The sequence below is a fragment of the Notamacropus eugenii genome, chromosome 2, assembly GCF_028372415.1.
Source record: "Notamacropus eugenii isolate mMacEug1 chromosome 2, mMacEug1.pri_v2, whole genome shotgun sequence".
NCBI lineage: Eukaryota > Metazoa > Chordata > Mammalia > Diprotodontia > Macropodidae > Notamacropus > Notamacropus eugenii.
The window spans coordinates 199,979,227-199,996,657 of record NC_092873.1 but is presented as its reverse complement, the minus strand read 5'-3'; the positions used below and the strand labels follow the sequence as shown (position 1 = coordinate 199,996,657).

Sequence of the window (17,431 nt, the reverse complement as noted above, 5' to 3'; positions counted from 1 at the left end):
TTACAATCCAGCCATATATTAGCCCACGGAATGTCCCTCACACATGATATTCCTTCTCCTAGAGCCATAACTTTCTATTGATGCTCCCCCTTACCTGAAATATTCTTCCTGCTCATTTCTGCTTTTTAGAATCTTTGGCTTTTAAAAAAATATTTATTTTATTCTGAACTTAAGAAATAATATAAACATTTCCACAACAGTATAGAAAAATTTAAAAAAGAGTGAATATGAAACTGCAAATCTATTATGTAGAACTTGCTGTTCCTTTGAAACATATAATAAAGTTATCATGCAAATTTTTTCCCCTTTTTTCTTTCCTCTCCTCACCCCACCCTCTACACTCCACTCAAGAGATGGCTACCGTTAAGCACAAATATGTACACATATGTAAAATCATTCAACTTTCCTCAAGATTCCGTTAAAATTTCACCTTTTGCTGGAGATCTTTCCTATTCATCTTTGGCAGCTTGTGCCTTCCCCTCTAAAATAACTTGTATGTATTTTATATGCATTTAAATATATGTATGTTGCCTTATCCGGCAATATTGTAAACTCCCTGAAAACTTGGATTATTTTTCTTTTTGTCTTTGAATTCCCAGCATTCAGTAAAATACTGATCACAAAGTAGGTGTTTAATAAATGATTGTTGATTAACTGATTCCTAAAACAAAGACTTTGACTTTTTATTAGGAAGAGTGGCAACCATAGGAAGCATCTAAAGAACTCTAACTCCTATAATGATAGATTGGAGCAACAGTTCTCAAAGTGTGGCCTGGAGAACTCTGGGGAAACCTGAGAACCCTTTGATAGGGTTTATAGACTATTCTCTTAATAAAAATAAACACTTTGCTTTTAAGAATCATTCATCAAACATTTGTTGTTCAGTCACTTTCATTGTGTCTGTGAACCCATTTGAGACTTTCTTGGCAAAGATATTGGAGTGGTTTGCCATTTCCTTCTCCAGCTCATTTTACAGATAAGGAGCTGAAGCAAAAGGGTTAAATCATTTGCCCAGGGTCACAAAGCTAGGAAGTAACTGAGATCAGATCTGAATTCATAAAGATGAATCTTCCTGACTCTACTTTATCCTCTGTTCCACCTAGTCATCCAACCAAGCATTACTAAGATGTTTTAGTTTCTGATATGGTAAATCTCAGGAGACATAAACCACACAAACAAACCTCCCTCTTTGGAAGGTCCTCAATATTTTTTGAGAATGTAAAACGTTCTTGAAATCAAAAACTTTGAGAACCATAGGACTTCGTGTTGAATACGACTTTAGAAGATTATTTATTCTAATGTATTCATTATACAGGAGAGGAAACTGAGGCCCAAAGAAAAGAGAGGATTTACTCGAGGTCATGTAACCAATTTAAGAGCACAATCTGAACTAAAATTTTAGTCTCTTGAAGTATTTCAGGGCATTTCTCATGATATCACATGGGGACATTTGTCTTCCTCAATGGAATTATAAGTATGAGTTCTAGGAATGGACTGCCTGTTCCCAGACACTCAGAGACAAAAAGATATAGCAGTTCAGACAAATAGCATTTCTATTACCTGACCTTTCCAAGCAGCATGTGCTTGAGTGAGCATTACCAAACAGAAATGCAGCAATGATCTGTTTTTGTCTTAATTCACAGTTCATTATCATTAGTGTGAACATTCTTTGGTTATGGACTATTTTTTTTTAAAGGCCTTATCATTAAGGCTGCCATAGGCTTCCTTTAATAATCTCACATCCTTCTTGAATAATGGGTGACTATTAGTAGCCATGGATTAAACAAAGTTAACTCTTTCCTTAAGGTGAATCAAAATGGATCTTTCCTTGGGTCAGAGCAGAGTTTATAATTGAAGTTCTTTTTTTATAGATTTAAAGCAATTATTACATTATCCTTTCTATTGTCTCTTCCTTTTCTTGGTGTGTGTGTGTGTGTGTGTGTGTGTGTGTGTGTGTGTGTGTGCGCGCGCATAAGTACACACAAGGGAAATATGTTTATGGAGGCGCAAGGGAAGAGAAGAAAAAAATAATGCATAAAAAGAAAGGCATAAGTATGTTGCAGAATATTTTTCTCATCCCCAGAAATGGAGAGTAGAAATAAAGCATTTCAAATAAGAACAAACCTCCACAACCCTTAAACTCCTACTACATTAAGCATAATCTTAGACACTCACTCTTCTAACCTTTCTCCTTTTTCATTTCTGGTTGTGTGGGATCACTGGGGAATGGCTATGGCTGAAAGCAAGCATTGCAGTATGGTAGAAAGATCTGGGTTCAAATCTTTCGTCTAACACCTGCCTACCTCTGACTTTTTACCTTGGACTAGTTGCTTAGCTTCCCTAGGCCTCAGCATCCTTCCCTGTAAAATGAGGGGCTTGGATCAGATTCTTTGTCATCTCTAGTTTTAAGATCCACCAAATGGAGGGATGGACTTGCTTCTTTTCACACAAATTATTCTAGGAAATTGCTGTTTCACTCCCCACTCTAGTTTCAGCTTGATGGTGTAATGGCAGAAATTTGTAGTGTAGGTACAGGCTTTACCTCTTAATCACTGTGGGGAAATTATTTAATCTTTCTAAGCCACAGTCTCTTCATCTATAAAATGGAGAAAACAACGCTGGTGTTAACTTCCTCAAAGGGTTGTTATGAGAAACATCCTTTTATAAACTATAAGATGATTTAAAAATCAATTGTCATTTTGCTGGTAGAAGTGTATCCACAGTGTGATATAGTGAATAGAACTCAAAAAAAGTTCAAATTCCACCTTTTGCACCTACTTAGCTGTGTAACTTCACTTAACCTTTCAGATTCTTAGTTTCTTCCTTTGGAAAATGGGAATAATAATATCTATATTGCCCTCCTCACAGGGCTGTGGTGAAGCCCAAATGAGAAAATGTATACCAAGCCCCTTGCCAACTCAACAGTGCTCTAGAATGCCAGCTTTCAGAAATCATTCCCTAACTAGATCTTCGGTTTCACCCAAATGGGTACAGTCCAAATGCTTGGGCGTTGGGGAATTAGGTGCTATAGTACTAGCAGTGTCACATCTTTACTCACTTATATCATCCACTAGAAAGTGGTAGGCAGTTAGAGTCTAGAAGGGCTCTAACTCACCTTACCTGTATGACTCCTGCTAACACAATTACCTGAGCCTTAAAAATGGGACCTAGGAAAAAGGTCTGGGATGAAGAATACAGAAACATGGCTCTATATGCTTGCCTTTGATAAACTCTGAGAGGTAAATGGAACTTGTGATCTAAGCAATACGTATGGAAATAATAAGAAAAGACCAAATACCCTTTTAAGTCAAATCTTGATGCTTAGAAATTCTCCTGAATTTGGCCCTTCAAGAGACACATATATTTCCTGTCTCTGTCTCTGTCCCCCTCCCCCTCTCATTTCCCTCCAATTAACAACCATTTATTTTCTCTTCCTTTCCCCCAGCTCCATACACATTCCTACAGAAGTGATTCTATTGCTAGCTATTTACAAGTAAAAAGAGTAAGAAAAATATTAAAATAAAACCTTCCAGTTATAAAGAACTTAAAGTTTTGTGAGAACTTTATGTACATAATCTTATTTGAGATAGGGAAGGGAGTGCAAGTATTGTTAAACTTCTATTTTACATTTGAGGAGAATGAGACTCAAAGATATTAAGTTACGTGTTCCAAGTGGAAGAGCTGGAAGTCAAAGGCAGGTCTTATATTTTCAATTCCTCTGCTCTTTCCACCATACTTTGTTGTCTCCCTGGAAGGACAAAAACAACACAAAAACGCGAGGACAGGTACGTTGGCTCTGATCCTGTTTGCTTTTATTCACTGCAGGCATTATGCTCGTGTTTCTTAGGAGGGGTCACTAAGCTATGGCTACTTCACTTTGTTGTTAGAAAACCACCTAGTGGGAAGCAGCCTGTTTCCCAAGTCTGATACATAAGCTTTGGTGAATTAGATGATCCCCCTCTTGGTTGGCAAAATCTCCAAAATGGAAACCAATGCAATCAGAGAGAAAAAGAAAATAAGCTTAAGCAGAGAACAGGATCACTGTGATCTAAGATAAATACAAGGCAATTCCAGCCCTGCAAGAAAGAGGGGGAAAATAGTTTTTTGCTTCAAGGGGGTTTTACTGCAAATCTTGTGAGTTGCTTGCAACCGTGTTCCATAAGATGGGCGGCTGCTGCGCTCTGATTTAATGAAAACTTAGGGAAAGCAATTCAACTCACTGCAGGGACTGCTTTGTTCTTTCATTATGATTCGTTTTTAATGAGAAAGATGATTGTGAGGATAAACTCTATTCCTCTGAATTTTTACACTAATTACATACAAAGCACCAGTCTGGCAGAACGGGGCTTATCTCCTCCAGGCAATACAGTTATCATCTTGTAACCACCCTTCAAATCTCCCATATGAACATGGGTGCTACGTGCCAGGAATGGGTATTCCTGGGTGCCAGCTCTCCACATGGATAGATGAACACAGGAATGAGATTTAGGAATTAATAGTCAGCATGGAAACCAGATGAAATAGGATGAACAAACCTTCCTACCTCTCTTCTGCCTGCAGTGGAGTTATTGAAAGGGAAGATCAATTACTAATAAGTATCTGGTACAAGGAGTGATGGAGAGTCTGTTTTATAAAGAAAGAGTTTCTAGGTTTCTTGCGTGGAGCCCAGATGATGTATCTCAAGGCATTATAAAATGCCATAGAAGATGGAGTCACATACTGGTGTAAATTTCCTTCACTCTCAGAAGGCATTCATTGCCCTGAGTGACACTGAGTGTTGGAGGGGTGGAGATATTGCTTCTCTGGAAAAGTGTACATTTTATTAAAAAAAAAAACCCAGCTAGTTGTAAAATATTGCAAAGTATCTACTCTTACCTAGATTTGAGTTTGAGCTGATGCATATTTATCCAGTCCTGTTAACAATGTAGCTTTTGTAGCATTTACATTGTTTTTGTAGAACGTGAGCCCAATTACAGCCATCTAATCACTTGTTTCATTCAGCTATTAATAATAATATGAAGTAATAGTAATAATGATTATGGTAGTGGACGTTCATACAAGGCTCAAAGGCTTAGGAAAAGTTTTCCATACTATAACTCACTTTATCCTCACAACCATCCTTCAGGGTAGATGGTATAATAGTATTATTCCCATGTTTCAGGTGACGCAACTGAAGATCAAATATTTAATTGACTTGCTTAAAGTAACAGGGCTTGGAAGTGGCAGAGGTAGGACTTGCACTTGAGTCTTTGACAACCTTGGTGTATTAGAAGGAGCAATGGGTCTAGAATCAGGAGCTGGGTTTAAATCCCAGCTCAGCCATGGATACTCTCAAGTCATTTCACCTCCCTGAGTTTCAATGACCTCATCTATAAAATGGGCAAGTTGGACTACACGATCTCCACTATTCCTTCTAGTTTCAAAATTCTGTGATTGCAAGACCTGTCCTTTTACTACATCTTGTAGATTCTCCCAATGCCATCTTTGGGATTAAGTTGGGCCTTTGGAGAACTGTGATCCCTCCTTCAGTTGTGTGTAGCAGATCAAAATGAGGGAAGAGAGCTTCCCAAAGCACTAGCTGACAGCACAATTATATGTATTGAATGTCATGTATGCACTTTGGAAAAACCTCAAAATGGGTGGACCACTAAGGTCCACCAACATGGCATACTTTCCATTTTTATGTTCTGATGGTGAGCCAAAAGCAAACAATGTTTTCTTCTCTTTCATATCCCATCAAGTGTACAATATGTTACCTGCCATTGAAATTGAATCAGTTTCTATGTTTTGACTGAAAAAAGCAAGTTGAAAGCTATTTTCCCTTACTAGGAAGAGAAAAGTAAACAAGTATAAGAAAACATAAAAGACTCATTGAGGAGCAAACATCTCTCACCATCCTTCTACAATAATGTGCTAAAATAAACCACTATCAGTAGGGACATGATTCTCTCTCAAAGGATTTATTAGTGAAAAAATATAAACACTTAGTGCTGCTTTTAACAGGAATGAATCAGATTTGGAAGACATAAGATTTAAGTTCATATCATAGCTATGTTATTGATGTCCTTCACTTTGCTGAGTCCTGGTGCCATGTGTTTAGAGTACTATTTAAATCTAAACAGCTTTTTTTTTAAATTAGGGAGGGAGTACCGAGGGAAATAGAGAAATATCCAATATGGTATAGCATAAAATGCTGCAATCTGCATATAGATAATGACAGTTTAATTGTGTTTCCAACCACCGCATGGCTTTCCAAAAGATGCTGTATGAAGCATTTTAATTAAAAGCTTAACACTAACATCAATCTGACAAGCAGTTGTTTTATGACCATTTACATTAAAATTAGTTAATTTCAATGCGTAGCATATAATAACACTATTTCTGTCACTCAGGCAGCTAGGTAGATAGAACACTGGGCCTGCAATCAGGTAGATCTGAGTTCAAAGCCAGCCTTAGACACTAGCTGTGTGAACCTGGGCAAGTCACAATTGTTATCTGCTTCAAATTTGTCAATTACAACACCACCTACCTCACACGGTTATTGTAAGGGTTAAACGAGATAATATTTATAAAACATCTTAGCATAGTACCTGGCACATAGTGCTACCTAAATGTTATCATCATTACTCTTACCATTACTGTTAGAGAAGCCTTTAAAAGGATCCGTTAGCCCTTTGTTCTCATGTACTTTCCTCATATGATCATAACCAGTGTGTAGTCCATTCTACTTATTCTGTTTTTCAAGAAATTTACATTATCTCAGAAGGGCTTTCCATATTTTGTTGTATTTCATATATTTGTTGCTTTTCATTGAATTACAGTATTTTATTTCTTATATTTTCCTTTGTTCTCTCTTATCAAAGATTTATTTTGTACACTCTCAGGGGATCAGCTGGGATCCGTTAATAGAAGATGAGATGCTAAGGATCTCTGTCAAGTAGTATTGTTCCTTCTTCAGGCTGACTTCATTTGAAAGAAATATTTGGTCCAAAAAGGGTTTTTCCGGCACATGTTTGTGATGAGAATGCATCTAAACGGACTGTGAGATGATAGAAAGGGGCATGGTTCAGAGATACGTCAGCTGAATGTGGTAACATGGAAATTTCTCATATTTCTCATGAACGACTTCCATTACGTAACTTTCTAGAAAGATAACAAGTCATTCTCAGGCACAAAATTTCTAAGTTGCCTTAATGCCTTCAGCCATCCCCCTTAGAAATGAGCTGTTAATTAAATTCCATCCAGTAAACATTCAGTAAGCATTTACTCTGTACAAAGCATTAAGCAAGTCTGAAGATACAATCGTGAAAAACATCATAGTCTTTATCTTTGTCCCTGAGCTATATGGATCCCTGGCACTGTTGTATGACTTCCTTGGCTACCCTAAGAACCCTTGGTCCTTTCCATCTGCCCTGCAGATTAACTCTTGGAATTTTTGAGCGTTTCGTCTTTTCCTCCAAAAAGGTAGCAGGTGAGCTCTTTCAGGGTTGGAGTTGTCCATCTCTTTCTACTGCTTACTAATTGCCTGGCACTTAATAAATGCATTATCATTCATTCCTTTACAAAGAGTTTATAATCTAATAAGTGGGATACAACATTCTAACAGATAAGTGTTAACAGAAGATAGAGTGGAATAAGTATGAGAGTAATGCCCAAGGACTCAGGGAATTTTTAAAGGTGGGAATGTTTACCTGAGAGGTAGGTAGGGAGAACAGAACAGGGAAGTAGATCATGGAGGAGAATGGTACCTGAAGCAGCCCATTAAGAAAAAAGGATACAAGTAGAAAAGTTTAGGGAGTGCATTTCAAGTCTGGAGGGCAGCTTGTGTGGGAGAGTATGCAGACATCAACATTCTCATTGAAAATCTTTTTTACTTGGAGTAATAATGCCTATAGGTCCTCTTTCATTATTGTTTTAAGAACACTTAGTGGATGAAATTCATTTCTGATTTCTACCAGTATTCATTCATATGGCCTTATCCTTTTTGTGTGTCCTTGTAAAATATGTAATGGATATTTCAATTCCTCTGTTTCGGGAATTTGCTGAGCTACAAAATACAGGCTGTATTCTTAAGACCACTTTCAGTGGGGAAGCTTTTTATTTTAAACTGGAAGAGCTTATAAAAATGATTTTCATTGAAAAATAAAGCCTGAAGGATCAGTTATAAAGAATATTTGTATGGTATTTATATTATTAGTGCACTGATATTCAGTAATGGAAACAACGTATCTTTCCAAGATCTCAATGTAAAACAGTCGATCCTTTGTAGCATATTTTTGCTTTGGTTATTGATTTCCTTTCTTGTTAAAGATCTCAGGGTACGGTTCAAAAGAGCAAGACAAAAGAATCAGAGTGACTGCTTACTCTCTGCAAACTTAATCAGACATCCTGAACTCAAGCATCAGCCTCCCTAGCATTCAATACTTCAGGAGGTGGGGTGATAAAGTGCCAATAAAAATGGAAAGAGAGGGATAAATAGGAAGGAGGAGAGAAAGAGGAGAGCAAAAGAGAAAGAGAATGAAGGAGAAACATGGGAGGAATATTTCTCAAAGAAAGTTGGTCACTAGCTATGGCCATCCAAGAAACAAAAGTGAACGTGCACTTCATCTGCCAAAGGAAAAACAAAGAATAACATTGAATGTTGGAAAGAGTACTGCATTTGGAGTCACGAGGGGAAAGGGAATGAACACTCATTATGCTTAGCACCTACTATATGCTATATATATATATATATTACTATATGCTAATATCTCATTTGATAAAACCCAGTCTATGGTTGGGTTTGAGTCTCGGCTGTTCCACTTGCTGCACCTGTGACCTTGCTCATATAAATTTACCCGAGATTTACTTTTCACATTTGTAAAATGAAGAATCTGGACTAGATCAGGGTTGGTCACACTATGGCCTGAGGGCAAAATGCAGCTCTGTGCCTAATTTTTTTGTTTAAAATGTAAAAAACTACAGAAGTCGCAGTTTGCTGACTAGATGATTAATGAGGTTGTTTCTAGCTCTAAAACTTATTCTGCTTTGATTAGTAAATGTCTCTTGACCATTTTTGCCTCCATCTAGGGAGACGAACAGTCAAATTTATATGTTCTCTATATAAAACAGGCTTTATATATGCATGGATGGATGGATATCCATCCTACTAGAGAAGGAAATGGCAAACTAGTCCACATCACTGCACAAAGGAGGGACAAGAATGGTAGCTAAATAGGCACATGGACAGAGTCAGGAGAATAGACATATAAATGTATGTTCTATATAGATAAATATGTTATATGAATTACATATTTTATGTAGTCTTATATTTTATACTGATATGTAAATATGCATATACTATATTTATAAATAAGACAAAACTTCAAATTGATCTAATCATTTCACTTTTTTAAAACAAGTTATAATGTAAGAAGAGCCTGCTATACGTCTAAGGAAATATATACTATACTATACATCTACAGAAACAAGACTATATTGCAAATTAATTGAATCATTTCACTTTTAAAAAATGTATGTGTTTACAGTATCACCTAGGGAGATTTCTCTACTGTGAGATTTTTAATTACTGCTATCAAATGCTTAAAGGAAAGGTCTGAATACCTGTTCCATTCTGGATAAGAAACTTAGCCAAGTCATAGTTTAAAAGCCACATCACTAGAAAATCAAGGACTCCCCAAGAAGCTTCAGTGGCTCCCCATTGCCTCATTTGGCAATTTAAAGGACTGGCATTTAAAGCCCTTCACAATCTGATTCCAGCTTACCTTTCTAGGCTTAGTATACATCCTATGTTTGATTCAATCAATCAGTAAAATTTATTAAGCACCTACTATGTGCCAGGTTCTGTGCTAAATGCTGGAGATACAAAAAAGGCAAAAGACAGTCCTTGACCTCAAATTGCTTAAAATCTAATGGTAGAGACAACATGAAAACAAATACATGCAAAACAAGTTATACACAGGATAAATAGGAAATAACTAACAGAGGAAAGGCACTTGAATTAAAATCAGTTGAAGAAGACTTCCTGTAGAAGGTTAGATTTTAACTGGGACTTAAAGGAAGCCAGGGAGGTTAGTAGTCAGAGTATAGGAGGGAGAGCTTTCTAGTCACAAGGGTCAAACTGGCCTACTTGCTGTTTTCTATTCATGACATTCCATCTTCTGCCAACATGCCTTTATACAGACCATAACTCATTCCTGATGGCTATTTCTCCTTCCCTGCGTCTTGGAAGCCCTTGCTCCTTTCAAGGGTCAGCTGAAAGCACCACCCCCTACAAGAAGTCTTACAAGATTTCTTCATCTGTTAGCACAGATTAATTTGTACTTACTTTGTAAACATTTCATATTAGCACATACATTCCTACTTCCTCATGAAAATGGAAGCTTATTGAGGACAGGGAATGCTTTATCTTTGTCTTTACAGCTTCTATGTCTAACACAATTGCTTGCTGGTAAATAATTTCTTACTGAATTGAATGCAGCCCCAAATCCTGTTCATTCCCCACTTTTGTTCATGATATTTCTACTCCTGGTGTTTCTGCATTTTTAGATTCAACTAGGAATTCTCTCTTCTCCCATCCCGAGAGTTCCAAGGGAGAAATAATTCCCACTAAAATTTATTTATGAGAAGTTATTTAGGCATATCCAAGAGTTTGAGAAATTTTAGTTAATGAACTAAGTCGTTAGCGGAGAGAAAAAGCCTATTGAAGCTAATGCTTATTTGAACTTCATCCAAATTATCAAACTTTCTCCAAATTGCAACATGGGCCTCATCTTGCTCTTCTTAGGGAGAAACATAGCACAGTTCCTTTCTGAAGCTGATGCTTTTTCTGGATAGCTATATTCATCCAGTGTTTCTTCATGTGCTGCCAGCGAGGACTCTTGGAGTTATAAGCCCATCTGGAGGGAGTCTGAGCCAACAAAGCATTAGCCCCTAGCAAAAGGAGAACTAGACACAAAACTTTTAAGGTAGGAAACTCAGAGCAGATTATTGATGGCAAAGAATCAAATGTGATGGAACATTAACAATAGAGCGAACAAAGCACCAGTATGAAATTGGGCTGGAGACAAATGGACACCCATCCAAGATGTATTATTTGGTAGATGAGTTTAGTTTAACCTTTGAGTTAAAATTTTGGAAAGTCTTCATAGAACATCTCTTCATCACCATCTGGGCTCTTCTTACATTATAACTTGTTTTAAAAAAGTGAAATGATTAGATCAATTTGAAGTTTTGTCTTATTTATAAATATAGTATATGCATATTTACATATCAATATAAGACTATATAAAATATGTAATTCATGTAACATATTTATCTATATAGAACATACATTATATGTCTATTCTCCTGACTCTCTGTCCATCTGCCTATTTAGCTACTATTCTTGTCCATCCATCCATCTGGCTGTCTAATCAGGTTTCCCAGATTATATATAGAAATTGGAAGCAGAGAATCTTAAGGATGCTTGCACTGGTGCTATAGCCACCTCAGAAGAATGTAGATAACATGAAGCCATGAACGGAGTCAGACTTGGAGAGTTTGGGAGGGGATAAAAACCAAACAATTTAATTCAATAAAGATTTCTTGATGATTGGATTGGTACATGGCAATAGGGCCACAGAGATTCAAGAATGTTACAGTCACTGCCTTTGAGAAATTTACTGTCTCTTTGAGGATGTGGGGTAGGATATGTACTAAGATAAGTCTAATATAGGGAAGACTATGATGGTAGTAAAGGAGAGAACCTGACAAAGGCACTGGGAACATTTTAGGAGAGAAGAGAGGAAGAGGGAAGGCTTTACTGAGAAGGATTCTGAAAGCGGGAGTATGTTGTAGGTGTGAAGGAAGTGGAGAAGAAAGAAGGGAATAGCTTCAAAGAGATAGAAGCCCGTATGTCAAATTCAGGGAGCATCTAGTTGTGCATACAACATAACTAGATTTCAGAGGCTACTCAAATGCTTATTTTGTCTCATTTTGCATGAAGCAAATTTGGTATTCTTTGAATCATAATAATTAAATATATTGGGCCAAAAATCATTTAAACAGATACATATATGCTTACACACACACATACATATACACATACACAGACACAGAGCAGATGAAATGTAGCATAGAGGATAAAGAGCAGGTCTCCAAGTCATGAAGACATGAATTCTAGTCCTGTATTTGACACCACTGGCTGACTGTTTATCTCTAGGGCAGTGACTTAACAATTTAGTGCCCCAAGGAGACTATTAGTTGTAAAACAATTGAAGAAATGCATCTGTAAAGAGAGTTTCCTTATTGGGAATATCCCACAAAACGTATAGGCAAATTATGACCTTCCAGTCCTGTCTGACACACCAGCCTGTTCTTATACAGCCCAGGAATGCTTTTTATGTCATTGTTTTTGTTCCGTCATGTCTGACTCCTTGTGACCGCATTCAGGGCTTTCTTGGCAATGATGTGGAGTGGTTTGCCATTTCCTTCCCAGGTCATGTTACAGATGAGGAACTAAGGCAAACAGTGTTAAGTGACTTGCCAAGAGTCACACAGCTAGGAAGTGTCTAAGGTCAGATTAGATGTCAGTAGGATGAGTCTTCCTGACTCCAGGGCCTGGCACTCTAGCCACCATGCCACCCAACTGCTCTAGCTGAATTTTATATTTTTAGATAAATTTAAAATGTGCTAATTTATTAACTAACTATTAGATATTAATTAAAATGTTTATTTAAAAAAGTTTAAAAAGCAAAAACCATTCTCAGCTCATGAGCTGTACAAAAACAGGGAGGTGGGTCCAATTTAGCCAGCAGGTAGCAAGTTTCCTGATTGCTGTACTACAGCAGTGAAACCACAGTTGCAGCCCTCCCCTATAAAAGTAAACAACCCCCCCCTCCATATATGTGAACATAGATACATAAATAAATGCTAAAAGTAATAGCACATGTATAAATCCCCCATCCACACATGTGAACACAGATGCATAAGTAGATGCTAAAAGTAACAGCACATGGATAAATCCTTAGAGGTATAACTCTATATAACAATATACATAACTGTGTAAACATCCTGGTTTATTTTGAAAACATTTATTTTGTTTCCTTAAAATAAATTATTGCTGATGATTACTTTCAAAAAGGCAATGCAAACCAGATTATTTCTCTGTAGATCATGAATTCACCTGAATGAAGAGGTATGATTAGAAGAGGTGTTTTGTGTCTCCTTATATGTATACATATATCTGTCCAGGCAGATCAATGAGAACTTCCACAAAGAACCAAGAAGAAGCATTAGGAATATTTTTAAAAAATGGCAGAGTGAGTGATTTTACAATTCAGCCTACACATGCTTTTCTTCCCTCTGCTGAATCCTCAATATTCATGCTCCATTATGATTTATTCATTCATTTAATTCGCTGCATCATCACAAAAAGAGAAAAGAAAGAATTTGGGACTCTGATTTGTTCTGCTGATATCCAAAGTTATAATACGACAGAATAGGAAAACCTTATCCCTTATCATCCCAATTTTAGATATTTCTTAAAATGTAATTAACTAGCACTCACGTCTAAGGCCCTATCATCTGAGACTCCCATAGTATCCACTTACCTTGTCTGACAGCTAGTGTTGTGGTGTAGACCAAGAAGAGAAGGATGTAATTAAGGAAACTCTGAAAGACTGGCGTGTTGGCATGGAAATCATCAGATAGGTACTTGCTGGTTAGGCCAATGCCACAGATAAGAAGGGATAACACCTGTCCAAGGGCCACAGAGATCATCATCTCCCTGAGGGAAAGGAGAAATACAAGAGAAGTCAGTAGTAAGCTATCACAGGAGGGAGAAAAATCTCAACATTATCTTCAAAGCAAATTGGATTTAAATAAAACTGGGAATTGTCCCAGGACCCCTTGAAATGAGAGAAACTACCATGTCCTTTGGCACTATTACCTATTGCATTAACATTATGGCAGATGCAAGAAAATAAAATAATGGCTACAGATTCAATTCAGCAAACACTTTTAAGGGTTGAATGCACGTAAGGTGCTGTGCCAGCTATTAGGGATGCAAAGACTTAAATGAAACTGTCCCTGCCCCCACAGAGCTTACATTCTACTAAGGAAGGGAATTAGAATGGGTAAGCCAATAAACAGCATAAAGGGAAAACTGAGGAAAGAAATAATAGTTGGATAAAATTTCACCACGAATAAATGCCTGATTAGCTAGACACCAGGAAATCCAAGGGCCCAAAGTCACCGTCATATTTTAGGAGTTACACTGATATCATTAAAATATTTTGTTGCCCACTTAGCATTTCACTTTTAAGGTACTCACAGAACAAAATTATTGTTATCTATAAGAGAAATTCCATGACGGAATTAAAAATGTAAAGTAGATATAATTTCTTCTACTACTAACTACTATTATGTATATTGGTTATACCTATATACTTACTGGTTCCAAAGGCCTTTATAACCAAAGTTACAGTTAAGAGGTTGCATCTGGAAGAGTCAAGAGGGAGTGATGGACTAACAAAGAAACAGCGATGAGAAGCTGCTTTGTTTTTTTTAAGCAGCTCATTTAGGGCTAAATTTTGCTCTGATCAAGTAAGTGTCCCCTTGATCTTTCAGAGGACACATCTTTTCTTACCCCATATCTAGACATATCTTCCATTCCCATATTTATCCCCACCTTTCAGAAGATACCTAGATTTGAGGCAATGTTATTATCACTACTAAATTATCAGTGAAAACTGAACACAGAGATAGCAAGGTGTAGCAGAAAGAGTCATGAACTTGGAGTTAGGAAAATGTAGTTTCCAATACTTTCTTAGACACTTACTAGTCTTGTGACCCAAACAAGGCATTTAGCCTTTATAGGTCTCAGTTTCCTCATCTGTAAAGTGAGAGGAATAGATTGGTGGCCTCTAGGGTTGTAAAGTTCCTTCTATTATTCTATCCTATGTCAATCCATAATTCATACCCCTTATTGATTCATATGAAACCCTATCACACAACTGAGTTGTGATTATAGAATATTAAGACATCTTTTCCAAAGATTCATCTTGACTTCTAGTGTCACTTTCACCACAGCAGGAAAGTCACCAGCCCAGATAGGGCCTTTCCAATGACTGAATTTTGAAATGATGATGTTGTGGCATTTTGCTGTGACAAGAGCAAAAGTGAATGACAGTAGGAAAGATGAACAGAGAGGAATTTTTCAACTCAGAGACTTGCAGTTTAGATTCTTTTGCTAGTTTTTAGGGTGGCAGTCAGGTTATAGAGGGCCTTGAATGTCAGAATAAAATATCTGAACTAATTTAGTGGCAATAGGGAGCTATTCAAAGGTTCTTTAATAAAATATAATGATGGGATTAGGAAGATACACTTGAAGGAAATATACAGGAAAGATAGGAAGTGGTACAAACAATTAGGAAAGGCAATTAAGCCAGACACAGAGACAGTTAGGTGGCATAGTACTCTGAGACTCAGACTTAATGTCCAGAATTTCTGGGTTCAAATTCTTCCTTAGACATTTACTAGGAGGATGACCCTGTATAAATCTTTTATTTAAGGCCTTTATAGCCTGATTCCTCAACTGTAAAACGAGGGAGAACAATAGTATGTATCTCACAGGGTTGTTGTGGGGATCAAGTTTAAAAAAAAACAACAACCAGATACGTAAAGAACTTTGCAAACCTTAAAGAGCTTAATAATAATAATCATTATTATTTCTAATCCAAGGTTAAGGTACTAATTATGATGTTGAATAAGGATACTGGAAGTGGCAATGGAAAAGAAGTATAAGAAAGACCTTTGTGATAGTAACAAGAATACATGAATGGCCCCTTTAGAGAAGGAATGAGTTTGAAACACATTTCAAGGGAAAAATCAATAGAATTTTTGTAGCTGTTTAGGATTGGGGAGGAGAATGAGAAGGCAAAGATTACATGGAGTTAGTGAAACTGGGTAATTGGGAGAAAGTGGTACCATTAGAAGAAAAAAGGAAGTCAGAAGGAAGGGTGAAGATGAGCAGAGTGGAAAGATGTAAGATCACTTTTAGATACAAAGAATTGCTGGTAGGATATCCAGGTTGACATTTATAGCAGGGAGGTGGACATGTAGGAGAAGGCTGGAAAAATATAGATGTAGGGCTCATCCATGTAGACATAATAGTTGAAGGCCATGGTATTAGGTAAGATCTCCAACGGAGAGATTGTAGTAAGAGATGAGAAGATGCCAGAGGGCAGAATCAAGAAGAGATCAGAAAGGGAGCAAATGAATGAGGGAGAACTAATTAGAAAAGCCTGAGAAGAAAACATTTCCAATAAGATGGGAAGGCCAACAGAGTCACATACTAAAGCTAGGCCATGGAGGATGAAGATTGAAATAAGGCTACTGAATTTGGCCACGTGGTCATGATAAGTGATCTCAGATAGAATAGTAGTCACAGTGTTATGGGGGTAAAAATCCTGTAAGAATTTAAGAAGTGGAAACAATGCAAGACTACTTTTAAGATTCTACCTTCACATAATTCAAGAGAATATAATCTAATGCAAACAATCATTTATTGTGCCTCCTATATGCCAAAGACTGTACCAACTGTCAGGATACTAAAATAAAATGAAAAAATCTCAGCAATCAAGGATGTTAAAAGGTTTGGGAAAAAGCAAGCATTGAAAGTCAATTCAGATGTCTTCTGTGAAGGAGCTCATTCTTTTTTGCCAGAGAAGTTTCCATAGTTCTCTGTCTACAGATTAGAATTTGTCAGTATTTGTTATTCTCAACACAGTACACACAACTCCTTACTCAGCTCATCATCTGATCACTCTAGAAAAATGGTAGCCATCATCAGAAGCAAATATTTCACTTAACTAGCTTGGGTTTCTGGGACTACCAAGGTCCAAATTGGCCACGTACATCTGAGTGCTGTAGGATTTCACAGAGGGGAGAGCATGTTGTGATCTACAGTGGTTATGGAGGATTTCAGAGAGAAGGTGGCCCTTAGGCTAGAACCTGAATGATAGGGTTTTTTTTTGAGAGGCAACATGAGCTAGTGGAGAGAATATTGGACCTGAAACTAGGCGGACGTGGAGCTCAAATGTTGCTTCTAACACATTACTAATTGTGTGACCATAGGCCTGTGACTTATCTATAAAATGAAAATAACAAAAATAGGTAATATTTATATAGCTTACTACAGTGCTTATTGCGTGTCAGACACATTGTGCTAAGCATTTTAAAATTGTCATCTCATTTGATCTTCACAACAATTATGGGAGGTAAATGTTATTATCCCCATTTTACAGATGAAGAAATTGAGGCAGACAGGTTAAGAGATTTGCCCAGGATCATACACCTAGTAAGTGTCTGAGGCTAGATTTGAACTCAGGTCTTCCTGACTCCAGGCCCAGTGCTCTGTCCATAGTGACACTTAACTGCCCCTCTTATA

At 37.1% G+C, this 17,431-nt stretch overlaps 1 protein-coding gene across 2 annotated transcripts in view; it reads right to left on the bottom strand.

The window, feature by feature from the left end:
- SLC35F1 (solute carrier family 35 member F1) overlaps positions 1-17,431 on the bottom strand; it is a 570,025-nt gene that overhangs the window by 218,137 nt on the left and 334,457 nt on the right. For both annotated transcript variants that reach the window (XM_072643146.1, XM_072643145.1), the window contains exon 2: positions 13,593-13,768. In XM_072643146.1, the coding sequence (XP_072499247.1) occupies positions 13,593-13,768 (176 nt within the window). The remainder of the gene's footprint in view (positions 1-13,592; positions 13,769-17,431) is intronic.